Below are 14752 nucleotides of genomic sequence, written 5' to 3'. Positions count from 1 at the left end.
TCAATTACCTAGTGGGTGTGGGTGACAATTTTTTCCCCCAATGGGTGACATATATGGGTGGCCCATATTCTTCATTATTATTACTGTTTATTTGTTTGGCTTTTTTTAAAGATTTATTTATTTATTTATACAGTATTCTGTTTGTAAGCCAGAAGCGGGCACCAGACCTCATTACAGATGGTTGTGAGCCACCATGTGGTTGCTGGGAATTGAACTCAGAACCTCTGGAAGAACAGCCTGTGCTCTTAACTGCTGAGCCATCTCTCCAGCCCTGGTTTTGTTTTTTCAAGACTGGTCTTGCTGTGTAGCCCTGGCTGTGCTGGAACTCACTCTGTAGACCAGGCTGGCCTGGAACTCACAGAGATCCCCTGCCTCTGCCTCCTGAGTGCTGGGATGCACATTTATTAAACACCTTCTGTGTATACACACCTGACACTGATTAGGCACCTGCTATGTAAGAGTTCACTAAACATTAAGTAAGCGCCAGAAAATCGTTCCGTGGACAAAGAGGCTTGTGGCCAAGCCGCAAGGACCAGAGTTCGGTTCTGGGACCCAGAGGGTGGAAGGAGAGAACCCTCTCCTGTAAACTGCCCTCTGACCTCAGCCACCTCTGCCTGTGATGTGGCACCTGCGCATCCTACATACCATAGAAAAAACCAAATAAATGTAAGAAAACTTTTTAGAAATTATGAAGCACCCTGTGGTGATAGCGCACGCCTTTAATCCCAGCACTCAGGAGGCAGAGGCAGACGGATCTCTGTGAGTTCAAGGCCAGCCTGGTCTACAGAGCGAGTTCCAGGACAGGCTCCAAAGCTACAGAGAAACCCTGTCTCGAAAAACCAAACTAAACAACGGTCTGAAGCCCCTGCTGGGCACGGTGACACTTAATGTGTTTTGGTGGCATTTCCCTGGCTGCACACAGTAACAAGGCTCAGGATGGGCCGTCTGTGTATGGCTGACATTTATTAAGCCCCTGCTGTATGCAAGCATGCTGGGAGCAGCCGGTTCTTGGGACTGGGAAGGTGCCAGGTGGTACCCATTGTCCCACAGTGACGATCTCTCCTGCACAGCCTCCCATCCTTGGGACAAGAGGGGACACTGGGCAGGGGTGGGGGTGCCAGAGGGCTCATCCCAGCCACCCTCAACCGTTGCTCAGGATGCCCCTCCCTGCCCTGGCCTCACCCCCACCCACCCGGGGGCACCTTAAGCATAACAGGAAATTTCAAACAACAGGAAACCCAGGCCAGGCTGCGACTCCACCCTGCCCGGGGCCTCTCTGTCAGTCTGTCCCCCGGGGAGGCCATGAACATCAGCACCTGGTCTTGTCACCGGCTGGCGGCCAGCGGTCACAGCCTCCTCATCGTCCTGCATTACAACCACAGTGGGCGGCTGGCCGGCCGCGGGGGACCCGAGGACGGTGGCGGGCTGGGGACGCTGCGGGGACCGTCGGTGGCGGCGGGCTGCCTGGTGGTGCTGGAGAACGCGGTGGTGCTGGCCGCCATCGCCACTCGCATGCGGTCTCGCTGCTGGGTGTACTACTGCCTGCTGAACATCACGCTGAGCGACCTGCTCACCGGCCTGGCCTACCTGGTCAACGTGCTGCTGTCGGGGACGCGCACCTTCCAGCTGTCCCCCGCGCACTGGTTCCTGCGGGAGGGCATCCTCTTCATGGCCCTGGCCGCGTCCACCTTCAGCTTGCTCTTCACGGCCGGCGAGCGCTTCGCCACCATGGTGCGGGTGGCCGAGAGCGGGGCCACCAAGACCAGCCGCGTGTACGGCTGCATCGGGCTGTGCTGGCTGCTGGCGGCCACGCTGGGCCTGCTGCCCCTCCTGGGCTGGAACTGCGTGTGTGCCTTCCCGCGCTGCTCCAGCCTGCTGCCCCTCTACTCCAAGGGCTACGTGCTCTTCTGCGTGGTGGTCTTCGCCCTCATCCTGGTGGCCATCCTGGGCCTCTACGGGGCCATCTTTAGGGTGGTCCGGGTCAACGGGAAGAAGTGCCCCCGGGCTCCGGCCCGCCGCAAGGCCCGCAGACTGCTCAACACGGTGCTGATGATCTTGGTGGCCTTCGTGGTGTGCTGGGGTCCCTTGTTCGGCTTGCTCCTGGCCGACATCTTCGGTTCCAACGTCTGGGCTCAGGAGTACCTGCGTGGCATGGATTGGATCCTCGCCCTGGCGGTGCTCAACTCCGCCATCAACCCCCTCATCTACTCCTTTCGCAGCCGCGAGGTGCAGCGCTCGGTGCTGGCCTTCCTCTGTTGTGGCTGTCTCTGGTTGGGCCTGCGGGGTCCTGGTGACTGCCTGACTCGGATCACCGAGGTCCAGTCCGGTGCGTCCACCACTGACAGTTCACTGAGGACCAGAGACAGTTTTCGGGCTTCCAGGTCACACAGCTTCAGGATGCGCGAGCCGCTGTCTAGCGTTTCCAGTGTCCGGAGCGTCTAGAGCATGGACGGGCCAGTTGCCAGGGCGAGCACAGCACAGGCCCTCCCGGGAGAGGTGAGAAGGGACTGGACACGATCCTGGCCTGATGATGACGGGGGAACATGCCAGCAGGTCCTGGGGTCTGTGCACGGAGCTGCCAGTGCTGAATGTTGGGCAGAGCAGAGTGGCTCGAGCCAGATCCAGTGGGTCTGGGCCTCAGTCTGGACTCACATTCACCAGGAGGTGAAGGGGACACACCATGTCCGAGTTCACCAACAGGACAGGTCACTGTGGCTCCTTCTTAGTCACACATGTGCGTGTTGGGGGAGGGTAGGGGTGGAAGGGGGAGGCTGCTGTAACGAGTCTCCTTGTCATTTCTAGTGGGCTTTGGGGGTGTGCTGAGATGGGGGGCCTGCCCCGTTTGGGGCCCCGGAGACCACCTGTCAATCATCTCTCTCCACAATGACTTCCCCATTGGGACAGGCTCCCGCCCCCATGGTCTCCCACCATCAGGTCAGTTTCTCTGTTGTTGTGGGAAGAACTGACCCGCCCACCCCGGGTCTGGGGCAATATCTTGACCTGGTCCAGTAACCCCGTGGCCTCACCCTTCCGTTTCTGAACTATGGTGATGTGTGTGACAGGGGACCGCGGACCCACTGTGCAAAAGCGCAGCCTCGAGCCACGCATGGCTGCCTGAGAGTTATTAAAATGAAGGAAACCTACACATTTGGTTTCTCAGCGTATTGTAACCGAGTCTCACCGGTGCTGACTCTAAGGACGACAGTGATTGTCACTCAGTTCGGGGCACACATCTGTTGACTTTTCCACACTTTTAACTCCAGTGGTTTGTGTCCTTGGTGCTTAGCATGGGGCTTGGTATACACTTGGCATCCATTTGTTGCAGAGCAATCACTCTCAGGGACAAGGCCAGCACATGTTCTTCTAAGGCCAGCGCTTACCAAGTGCCTACTGAAGACCTGACTCAAACTCAGCTCACGCCAGTTCCCACACTTAATTCTTCCCCGTGTCTGCTGGTGGGTGGGTAGCAGTGTTTGGTCATTTATTTCTTGTTTATTGTATTCCTAGAGGTGTGAGTGACAATTTTATTATTTTTTGACAAATAATTTTAATTCACACCTTAAATTACCCAAACCTTAAATTACCCTACCTTATGGGACTGGTCAAATCCCATAGCCTTATTTAGTACTCCAAAATTAAATTTGAATTTGCAATAGGAAAACCAAAACTTTTAGGTTCAATGTGTCCCAAATATGAATAGGAATAATAAAGACCTCCCCACCATCAGCTGGTTCCATTATTGTCATAGCTATCTTCCCAACGCCACTAAAGCCTGTGCCAATTTCCTGCCTTACCTAACCTTGCCACTTGCTACAAATTTTATTTATCTATTTATTTCTGTTTTGAGACAGGGTTTCTCTGTGTAGCTTTGGAGCCTGTCCTGGAACTTGCTTTGCAGACCAGGCTGGCCTCGAACTCACAGAGATCCATCTGTCCCTGCCTCCGGAGTGCTGGGATTAAAGGCGTGCGCCATCAATGCCCGGCACGAATATATAGAGAGACATCTTTTCATTCATTCACTTCAGAATGCAGACACCCACTGGATGTCTTGTGCTCTAGGAACTTACAAGACGAAGATCTGAGCACCCATTAAGTTTCACATCTGCTTTTTTTTTTGCTCATTTTAACTCCATCCCCTTTCACAGAGACTGAGCGACACCAGTTCCTATCATCCCACGTCCCAGGAGAACAAGGCACCAGCCGGGCACTTTCTCATGCCCCCCCCCCCTCCACTTCCTTCCGGGTCGCAAGGTCACGTCCTGCACTTTCGGTTGATCGTCCTTCTTGTTAACGACTCCAAACACACGGCTTAAGCAAGCTTTACTGAAAATGACTTTTAATAGCTTTTTAAACTCTCGGTGTTTTGCCACTTTGAGCTTATGAGTTCAGAAGTTATGTCCGCCATACCTTCGTCCGGGGCGCGCCACAGCGGGACTACAACTCCCAGAGTGCTCCGCGCTCAATGACTACTACTGCGCCCTAGAAGCCTTAGCACGAGTCTCAGTGTGCCTACAACTCCCAGGAATCCCCCGCGTGCGGGGGGTGGTGGTGGTGGTGGTGGTGGTGGTGGTGTCTATAGCTCACATGAAAGACTACATTTCCCGGCAGGCGGTGCGGCACTCAGAGCCGTCCACAGCGCTGCCCAAAGGACCCTTGGACAGCCGCGGGCTGTCTGTGGCTCTGCCCGAAGGACCTCAGCGGCCGCCCATGCCGAGTTGAGTCCGCGAATCCCTGGCCGCTTCCCGTCGCCATCAGCCACCGCCGCCGCTGCCTTTGCGGCCTGCCGCCTGCCGGAATGCTGGAGGAAGCGGGCGAGGTGCTGGAGAACGTGCTAAAGGCGTCGTGCCTGCCGCTCGGCTTCATCGTCTTTCTGCCCGCCGTGCTGCTGCTCGTGGCGCCGCCGCTGCCCGCCGCCGACGCCGCGCACGAGTTCACCGTGTACCGCATGCAGCAGTACGACCTGCAGGGCCAGCCGTACGGTGCGCGACCCCTGACCCCGTCCCCTGTCGTCGCCATCCCCCCCACTGCCTCACCGCTCCCCCGTCACCGCGATCTCCCCACTGTCATGCCGGGGATCCCCGACTGTTTCCCCGTCTCCCACTGTCATAGTGATCCCTTCCTGGCAACCCCACTCCTCCCTGTCCCTTCAGGCCCCTGCTGTCATACTGATTCCTGTCACCCGGATTCTCGCCTCTTCTTGATCTCCCGTCACCCTGATCCCTTCTCTGTCACTGGTTACCCCAGGCCTACTGTCCTGGGAGCCCCCGGGGCCTTGGTTCCTACAGCACCGCCCCTTGCCAGGGTTCCCCAGGTTCTCTGTCCTCACGCCTGTGTCTTGGGTCTCTCAAAGCCTCCCTTTTGCTGCCTGTGGTATCTGAACTTCTAGAACCCTCTGGTCTTTAGTTCGCCTTCCAGCCTTGATGCTTAGTGTGTCCCTGAGCGTCAAGGCCGGGTCCCCCTTGTGTGTGCCAGCCTGGGTCCATGCCTCTCTATGCGAACCCTATGGGCCCTTGTGCCAGGAATTACGTTATTTCTCTTTAAAGGAACGTTGCATTTTGGGAGGGGGTGTCATGTGGCTGCCCCTACTTGGGGATCCCGGAGTGGGTGGAGGCCAGTGCCTGTCCTGTGCCTTGCAAGGCTGAGAACAGTAGTGTTCTAAAACAATGACTTGCCTTCCAGGGCACCATAGGGTCAAGGTCAACAGGGCCAGAGTAGGTGGTTGGTCAGGTGTCCCAGGTGTTGAAGTTGCTTGTGACCTGACATTTTGTGAAGTGTCACCAGCAAAACTGTCTACAGTAGGGTACCTCTGAATGGCCACATGGAGCCAGTGGCTACCAAGCTGGGCAGCATAGCTCCTTGGCCTCTAGAGTCATTCCAGAGCATTCCAGGGTCCAGAGGGCAGTTCCTAGAGTACTTATGTCCATGCCCGGCTCACACACCCACAGCCTGCATCAGCCCCTTAGCTGAGCTGGAGTGTGAATGAACTTGTGTCCTCAGTGGACCGCACACCTAACGTGGCCGTCTTTCCTTGGCTGAATACGAACTGTGGGGCTCCTGCACCCTGTCTGCACCTCTGGGAGCCCACGATGAGACAACCAGCCAGAGCAGGTCTTGAGAAACCCTGCGTAAGTCCCTTGGGCTCCCCTCAGCTCCAAGCTGCTTTGCAGCCTCATTGACGCTCACCTTACCCAACTTCCCCTGGGTCTTTGTTGAGAAATAAATGACACTGGCATGAGGGAGGTTCATGGTAGGGCGTGACCAGACCACCATCCCTCCTTCTGTGGACTCTGGCCTCCTTGGGACCTGCCTTCTTGTCAGCGTGGGGTTGGGACAGGACTTCCGTGTCTTGTCTGCCTCCCTAGTGGCTCGGTGACCCTGAGTTACATCTCCACAAGCCTGGAGCCAACTAATGAAGCTTGGCCTCCCCTGCACTTGTGGATAAAGTTTTATTGACACTCGGTCACTGACACCACTGAGCTGACAAGCCAGCCATGGGGCATGACATGCCTGCCTTCCTGGCATCCCTGGGCCACCTAATGTCATTAGAGGGCTGAACTGCGGGGATGGGTCACGGGGGCCTGGCCGTCCTTCTGTGGGGAGCACGGCGGGTTTTGGGGTTCCTGGGGGCTGGTGCATGGGCAGCACTGCCCACTGGGGCTCCTTGTCACCAGTGCTGCCCGGCTGTAGCTCCTGGCCTTCTTGGGGACACTGTAGGGACCTCGAGGAAGAGCTGGCATCTGAACCACCCTCCGACCCGGAGCAGGTTAAAGAGGGAGAGGTGTTATTTCTCCCTGTAATAGGATCCCCATAGTTGTGCGAGATCCGGGGGGGAGCAGGGTGTCTGGGGTCCCTGGCCGGCTCTGCCTTCTCCCCGCCCCCATACTGTGCATTCCTGGACAGGGAGAGCAGGGCCCAGCTGGGCCAGAGCCTGTAGGTCCCACATGTCAACTTGTGAGCGCAAGTCCCCATCACCCCATGTTTCGGGTCAGTCACACGTGAACTGTCCTTGACCCGGCCAGTGCATCCCTTTGACACTTGGGCCTTGGTGTAATGTGGGTGTCGGTATCCAGGTGACCGCCCTAGATGCCCCACCAGGATCAAGTACCCTCTTCACTGAGCTGTGACCCATGACCTGTGTAGTCATTCACTGCCCCCTTCTGGCCATGTGCGTCCAGGGTGCCGCCTGCCGTCACCCTAGTGGGTAGCAGTTGAGCGTTTATGAAGCATCTGATTTGTATTACTCCACCCAATCGGGATGTAAGTGGGTCCCAGGACCTAGGGGGCTCTGGTTCCTGAGGGAGCTGCCCACTGACCTGAGGTCCATGGCCATTCGCCTCTGGCCTATGCAGTACAGACCCCTAAAGGCCCAGCTGGCCCTTCCCTGACTGGCAGGTGTCCCGTGTCTGTCTCCTAAGAGCCACACCCCACAGCCTGTGTGCTGGTTGTGGAGGCCCCACATGGTGTCCATGCACTGGGAGGCCTGCAGCTGTGACCCCGTGTCCCCCACAGGTACACGGAATGCAGTGCTCAACACGGAGGCACGCACAGTGGACGCAGACGTGCTGAGCCGCCGCTGTGTGCTTATGCGGCTTCTGGACTTTTCCTATGAGCACTACCAGAAGGCCTTGCGACAATCAGCGGGCGCTGTGGTCATCATCCTCCCCCGGGCCATGGCCGCTGTGCCCCAGGATGTTGTCCGGGTGAGCCTGTACCACTATCCCACGCTTGCTCCTCAGGTTGCATCTGGAGTGTGTCTTTGGGCCGCTTGCTTTGCCCTTCTGCATCTGAAGAAGGTTTCTTGTCCCTGAGGACACTCGGCTGTGTACTCTGCCATTAAGAACGGGCTGAGGTGGGGGAGCCACTCCAGGGATGGCCAGGTCTCCTGAGTGCATGTACTCCAGGGGTGGCCCTGTCTCCTGAGTGCATACACTCCAGGGGTGGCCCTGTCTCCTGAGTGCATACACTCCAGGGGTGGCCCTGTCTCCTGAGTGCATACACTCCAGGGGTGGCCCTGTCTCCTGAGTGCATGTACTCCAGGGGTGGCCCTGTCTCCTGAGTGCATACACTCCAGGGGTGGCCCTGTCTCCTGAGTGCATACACTCCAGGGGTGGCCCTGTCTCCTGAGTGCATACACTCCAGGGGTGGCCCTGTCTCCTGAGTGCATGTACTCCAGGGATGGTCCTGTCTCCTGAGTGCATGTACTCCAGGGATGGTCCTGTCTCCTGAGTGCATGTACTCCAGGGGTGGCCCTGTCTCCTGAGTGCATACACTCCAGGGGTGGCCCTGTCTCCTGAGTGCATGTACTCCAGGGGTGGCCCTGTCTCCTGAGTGCATACACTCCAGGGGTGGCCAGGTCTCCTGAGTGCATGTCCTCCAGGGGTGGCCCTGTCTCCTGAGTGCATGTACTCCAGGGGTGGCCAGGTCTCCTGAGTGCATACACTCCAGGGGTGGCCCTGTCTCCTGAGTGCATACACTCCAGGGGTGGTCCTGTCTCCTGAGTGCATGTCCTCCAGGGGTGGCCCTGTCTCCTGAGTGCATGTACTCCAGGGGTGGCCCTGTCTCCTGAGTGCATGTACTCCAGGGGTGGCCAGGTCTCCTGAGTGCATGTCCTCCCCACAGCAATTCATGGAGATTGAGCCCGAGATGCTGGCCATGGAGACCGTGGTCCCTGTGTATTTTGCCGTGGAGGATGAGGCCCTGCTGTCCATCTATGAGCAGACCCAGGCTGCCTCTGCCTCTCAGGGCTCTGCCTCCGCCGCTGAAGGTGAGCCAGGCTACCAGAGGGTGTGATGTGTCTCCGTGGCGGCTGGGGCTGTCTTGGGCCTCTGTGTTCGCAGTATCCACCCCAGCTGTGGGCCCAAGTGACTCGTCCCTTCTGTCCCCAGTGCTGCTGCACACGGCCACGGCCAACGGTTTCCAGATGGTGACCAGCGGAGCCCAGAGCCAGGCGGTGAGCGACTGGCTGATCACCAGCGTAGAGGTGAGTGCCCTGACTCTCAGGTCCAGGCATGCCTCTGCCTCTCCGGCACGCCAGGGGTGGTGGAGACCCAGGAACTCGCCCAGCACCACAGAAATCAGGCCTGGTAGCACCACCTGGGAGACTGAGGCATCCATGGCTGCATAGTGAGTTTGATGCTGGCCTGGTATACAGGAGACCCCTCTTTAATAAACGAACCCCCCTATTTAGAGTTCTGGGTTGGGGGCACAGAACTTGGGACGGTGGTGGGTCAGGCTGCAGGACAGACTGCGGGAGCATCTGCAGCGTCCCCACTGCTGCTGTCATGGGATGAGCAGGCTGTGAAGGCCTCAAGATTTGGGCAGGGACAGCCTCGCTGTACGCCCCCATCCTGGGCCAAATGGTTTGTGCTCTTGTCCATTAGTGAGTCAGCATGACCTGTGCCTGCCCTAAGGGAAAAGGCTCACAGCATACCAGGGTGACCCTTGGGAAGCACCCGGAACCATCGCTCCATCGTCTCTCCACAGGGACGGCTGACAGGGCTGGGAGGTGAGGACCTCCCCACCATTGTCATCGTGGCTCACTACGACGCCTTTGGCGTGGCCCCGGTAAGTACCTGGTGTGCAGTTCAAGAAGGGACAGAGACACCTCAGGCAAGCAAGGCAGGGGCTGCCAGCTGCTCCAGGCACCAACATGTTGGGTGATGCAGTGTGGGACTCCGAATGTCTGACCCATGGTGACCTCAGCAGCTGCATTTAATTGGGGCTCGCATACAGTTGTCCATCATGGCGGCCAGCAGGTGTGTCGCTGGAAGAGTAACTGAGCCTGGGCTGGGCTTTCGACACCTCACAGCCCACCCTCAGTGACACACTTCCTTCCCCAAGGACCACTCCTTGTTCCTCTCAAGTAGTGCCAAAGACATATGACCCTCTGGGGGCCGTTCTTATGCAAACCACCACACTGGGCTACAGTGCCACCAGGTCCCCAGCCTCCAAGGGCAGACTGGCCCCAGCGCCCCTGACTTCCCTTTGTTGGTCATGGGCTCTCTGAGAGCTCTGGCTGTCCTGAACTGAGAGATCCCCCTTCCCTAGCCTCCTGGGCTGCGGTTAAAGGGGTGGCCACCACATTCCTCCCCGTGGGTGTTCACGTCTCCCTTCTACCTGGTTGTGCTCCACATGAGGCTTGGCACCTCATGGACGGGCCTGGCCTGCAGGAGGCGTAACCAACAGGTCCTCTGCCCACAGTGGCTGTCGCTGGGCGCCGATTCGAACGGCAGTGGCGTCTCCGTGCTACTGGAGCTGGCTCGCCTCTTCTCACGCCTCTACACGCACAAGCGCACACATGCAGCGTGAGTGCCAGCTGTGGGGCGGTCCTCAGGTGACCCCATACATCCCACACCAGATGGGGTGGTCCTCAGGTGACCCCACTATCCACCCCACACCAGATGGGGCGGTCCTCAGGTGACCCCACTATCCATCCCACACCAGATGGGGCGGTCCTCAGGTGACCCCACTACATCCCACACCAGATGCTGCCGTTCCCAGAAGGGCTGGACCTGTCCAGGAATGACTGCAGCCAATCTCGGCTCTGTACCAGGATGTTCCTGGGTGGGGCTCTGTGGGAATCCATGCCCACACTGTGACAGCCACGTGTGTCCTGAGGTGCCACGCAGGGTTGGCTGCAGGGCTGGTCACGTGAGAGCCACTTTGACATTTGTGAGCTGGGCACACAGGGTGGCCCTGAGAGTGGCAGCCAGTGTGCCAGTTCTCAGTCTCCTCTGTCACAGGGCAGCTTCAGTCAATACATGGGGGTTGCCTTGTCCCTTCCTTACCGCCACGAGGCAGCTGTGTTTTTGCTCACCCCAGGCCCTCATGGCCTGCACCAGTCCTGACTGGTTTGACAGCCCTATGTGACAGTGGCCAGTCAGTAGTATGGGCCAGGAACAACCTGGGCTCAGTGACTGCCCTGTGTGTCATCACTGGGCAGCTTGGCTGTGGTTCCCAAGCAGGTGAGGGTGTGGGGCACCTGTGTGGCTCAGGGTCCTTCTAGTCAAGGTGGGCAGCTGGCCACTGGCATCTGGGAACGTGGGGGTCTGGGGATGGAGTGCTAGTCCAGGCTCCTTGACGTGAGTGTCCTCAGTGGCCTCCCTCTGTAACATTCGGGACACATATGACTCCTATTTGGGGATTCCCTGGGGTGGTGTAGGGTGTGTCACCTGGTGGTAGGTCTGGAGAGATCTGGGGTTTCCATGTGCCCAGTCAGGGACCTGTGGCCTGACCACGTCCCGTGACACCCGCACTCGCAGGTACAACCTCCTCTTCTTCGCATCAGGAGGAGGCAAGTTCAACTACCAGGGCACCAAGCGATGGCTGGAGGACAGCCTGGACCACACAGGTGAGTGGGGCCTGGGTGGGTGGGCCGCTGGGCAGGGCCCAGCGGGGCCGAGTCTGGGTTGGGGGGGCCTCACGCCCCTGACACATGCCTGTCCTGCAGACTCCAGCCTTCTGCAGGATAATGTAGCCTTCGTGCTCTGTCTGGACACTGTGGGCCGCGGCAGCCACCTGCGCCTGCATGTGTCTAAGCCACCTCGGGAGGGGACGCTACAGCATGCCTTCCTGCGTGAGCTGGAGACAGTGGCCACACACCAGTTCCCTGACGTCAGCTTCTCCATGGTGCATAAGAAGATCAACCTGGCGGACGACGTGCTGGCCTGGGAGCATGAGCGCTTTGCCATCCGCAGGCTGCCCGCCTTCACGCTGTCGCACCTGGAGAGCCACCGTGCGGGGCCACGCAGCAGCATCATGGATGTGCGGTGAGTGGGCGCCCGGGAGACAAGCCACTTTCCAGGTCTTTCCTGGTACCTTCCATGGGGCGCTCTTTGGTGGGACACCTAGAATCTTCCGTGGAAGGGAGGGATGGTGGCATCTTGTATAATGCCTTCTGTGGGGGCTAGATCCTAGGCTCTTCTCTGGGGCTTCCTTCTAGAACCTTCTGTAGGGGGCACCTTTTATCCCGTTCCAAGAAGAAAACTGGGTTGGGGCAAGAGTTGCTGCTCATGAGGGGGAAAAGAGCCATCTTCTGGAACTTTCCATGGGCTGGCCACAGCTGTGTGACCACGTGGAGCAGAGTGGGTGCTTGTCCAGGGCGAGGGTGGGGCTGGGAGTTAGGAGCGGTCTGGGAGGGCAGCAGCTGGTCACACACCTGGAGCCGCTCATGCTGGCTGATGGGTTGAAGGAAGGTCACTTGTCCACCCCCTCGCGAGCCTTGAGGTGACCATTCCCTGCAGGACGTCCTGGATCCTGCAGGTGCTGCACTGTCCCCACACCATGCCTCAGCTCTCCCACCACACTGGGCCGTGGCTGCCCTGTGGGGTGTCCATGGTCAGACACACTCCTTACATGGTCCCTGTGGCCAGCCACCCCAGAGCCCAGGCACCAGGGACAGCATGCCCTATCTGAAGAACCTATCCCTGTGTTCTCAAGGGCTCGGGTGGACTCCAAGACGCTAACGCGGAACACGCGGATCATTGCTGAGGCCCTGACACGGGTTATCTACAACCTAACGGAGAAGGTAGGCCGTCTGGTCCTGGCCCTGGCCTGGTGCACACAGCCCTTCTGGGCTGCCTCACCCTGTCCCTTCCCTCTGCAGGGGACTCCCCCGGACATGCCAGTGTTCACGGAGCAGATGGTAAAGTGTGGGCATGGGGTGGGACCCTGGGGACCACTGCTGTGACCCCTGCGTGACCCCAGCCTGCACCTGGCCCTCGCAGGTCCAGCAGGAGCAGCTGGACTCAGTGATGGACTGGCTCACCAACCAGCCGCGGGCCGCGCAGCTGCTGGACAAGGACGGGACGTTCCTGAGTACACTGGAGCACTTTCTGAGCCGCTACCTGAAGGACGTGCGGCAGCACCACGTGAAGGCTGACAAGCGGTGAGAGCAGACGCCGTCCCTGTGGCCTTACCTTGTCCTCAGCGAGGGGGACAGGCCAAGGGACAGCGTGGACACCAGGCCTGGGCTGCATCCTTCCCTAGAAAGACTTCCCAGGCAGGGAAGTTTCTAGTCCTTTTCTCAACTATTTAAAAAATATCTTTAAGCCAGGCGGTAGTGGCGCACACCTTTAACCCTAGCTTTCAGGAGGCAGAGGCAGGAGGATCTCTGTGAGTTTGAGGCCAGCCTGGGCTACAGAGTGAGTTCCAGGATAGCCAGGGCTACACAGTGAGACCCTGTCTCAAACAATAACAAAAAACACATGCAAAAATATTTTTTGCTTTCTGAATTGAGCTGTTGATATGTAGTCTGGGCAAGCCTCAAACCCGTCATACTCCTGCAGCAGCCTCCCATGGGGGCCTCTGAGATGGAGCCTCAGCCAGGGAGAAGCACTGAGTAGGGCTGTTTCTCGGCAGGGACCCCGAGTTTGTCTTCTACGATCAGCTTAAGCAGGTGATGAATGCCTACAGGTGAGTGGTGGGCTGGAGCAAAGGGACCGCAGTCTGTTGGGGTGACCATTCTGCATCCTTGACCCCACGGACTGTCCTTCAGGGTCAAACCAGCCATCTTTGACCTGCTGCTGGCTGTGTGCATCGGGGCATACCTTGGCATGGCATACACAGCTGTCCAGGTGAGCTGCTGTGCAGGGAACCTGGGGGGCAAGGTGGCTCTCTGGTGTCCCTGTCCCTAATGTGCTGTGTCCCCCACAGCACTTCCACGTGCTCTACAAGACTGTGCAGAGACTGCTGCTCAAAGCCAAGGCCCAGTGACGACAGCTGTGGACAGGCGGCCCAGGAGGGACCGGCCCATGCATGGGCACCCACGCAGCCAGACTGAACCGGAGTTCACTAGGATGCAGGGACTTCTCCCCGTCTCCTTGAACTTCCTTGGTGGAGAACCCCGCCCACCTGCAGATGAGCCCAATGGGACAGATGGCCCCCTGGGCCACATGCACTGAAGGGCCATACGCTTGGCTGGGTCCTAGCAGCCTGCTCCTCACCCCCTCCTGTGGCCCATCAGAGGTGCCCAGGACCAGGCCACCTCTCCTGGCGCTGACTAGCACCCGCCTATGGCTCCCTGTTGTTCCCAGCCTACCTTTCCCTCTGCCTGTTGCCACCTCAGCCACCCCTGGACCCACCTGGTTCTCCAGCTGGGCCTGAGCCACCCCGGTCCAGGTGCTGGGGACAGGACAGGAGACGGCCCCAGGTGGCAGCCTGCAGCCCTGAGGTCTCTCCACCTTCCCCCTTCCCCTTCAGTTTCCCTGCCTGTGATGAATTCTGGGGACCCAGCCCCTCTCACAGTGTGGGATGAAATAGCCAGGCCCAGCACACCCTAGGTGTCCCTGCCAACAGGAGGGAGAGAGGAGGAGTCAGCGCTGGCAGTCGACCTCAGGGACGCCATGGGCAGTCGATTCGATAGCAATATGACCCGGGAGATGTCAGGCCGGGAGGGGCAGCTGGGGCCAGCGCCTGGCATCCCTCCAGCACCTGTGGAGGCTTGGCCCACCCAGACCCTCTTCCTGGCAGCAGCAGTGGCCGCCACCCCGGTGGCATTCGTGTCATAGGGCAAGAGGGGCCAGCCTGCCACCCTGGCCCTCGGCACTCTCGCCCCGCCCCTCCCCCATGGACTGCTGGGGTCCAGCCCTCTTCACTCTCGTCCCAGTGGCTGGTTACGGGTCTGAGGCCGGTGCCACCCCTCACTGGCAAAGATACAAGGTGCATGTGCCACCTCCCTCTGCTCAGGCAGGGCTGGGCTGGCGGCCGGCCTGCAGTTGGTGGGTTAGAAAATAAAAGCCATATTGAAGGACCA

At 58.9% G+C, this 14752-nt stretch overlaps 2 protein-coding genes across 2 annotated transcripts; both read left to right on the top strand.

Annotated features, from left to right (window-relative positions):
- The first annotated feature begins 979 nt into the window (after window positions 1–979).
- S1pr4 (sphingosine-1-phosphate receptor 4) lies at window positions 980–2742 on the top strand. Its single transcript, XM_041669768.1, has one exon. It carries the CDS (start codon window positions 1303–1305, stop codon window positions 2440–2442), a length of 1140 nt encoding a protein of 379 aa, XP_041525702.1. The 5' UTR covers window positions 980–1302; the 3' UTR covers window positions 2443–2742.
- A 1946-nt stretch (window positions 2743–4688) lies between these two features.
- On the top strand, window positions 4689–14752 carry Ncln (nicalin). Its single transcript, XM_041669719.1, has 14 exons — window positions 4689–4979; window positions 7510–7700; window positions 8620–8764; window positions 8886–8980; window positions 9484–9564; window positions 10201–10304; window positions 11262–11350; window positions 11450–11768; window positions 12439–12526; window positions 12605–12643; window positions 12726–12886; window positions 13360–13413; window positions 13496–13574; window positions 13654–14752. The coding sequence occupies exons 1-14, from the start codon at window positions 4796–4798 to the stop codon at window positions 13711–13713; spliced, it is 1689 nt and encodes a 562-aa protein (XP_041525653.1). The 5' UTR covers window positions 4689–4795; the 3' UTR covers window positions 13714–14752.

This window comes from Microtus oregoni, unplaced genomic scaffold (genome assembly GCF_018167655.1).
Source record: "Microtus oregoni isolate MIOR12 unplaced genomic scaffold, Mior012 000019F_ref0000042, whole genome shotgun sequence".
Taxonomy (NCBI): Eukaryota; Metazoa; Chordata; class Mammalia; order Rodentia; family Cricetidae; genus Microtus; species Microtus oregoni.
The sequence above is the reverse complement of the archived record's forward strand: the minus strand, read 5'-3'. Positions and strand labels throughout refer to the sequence as shown.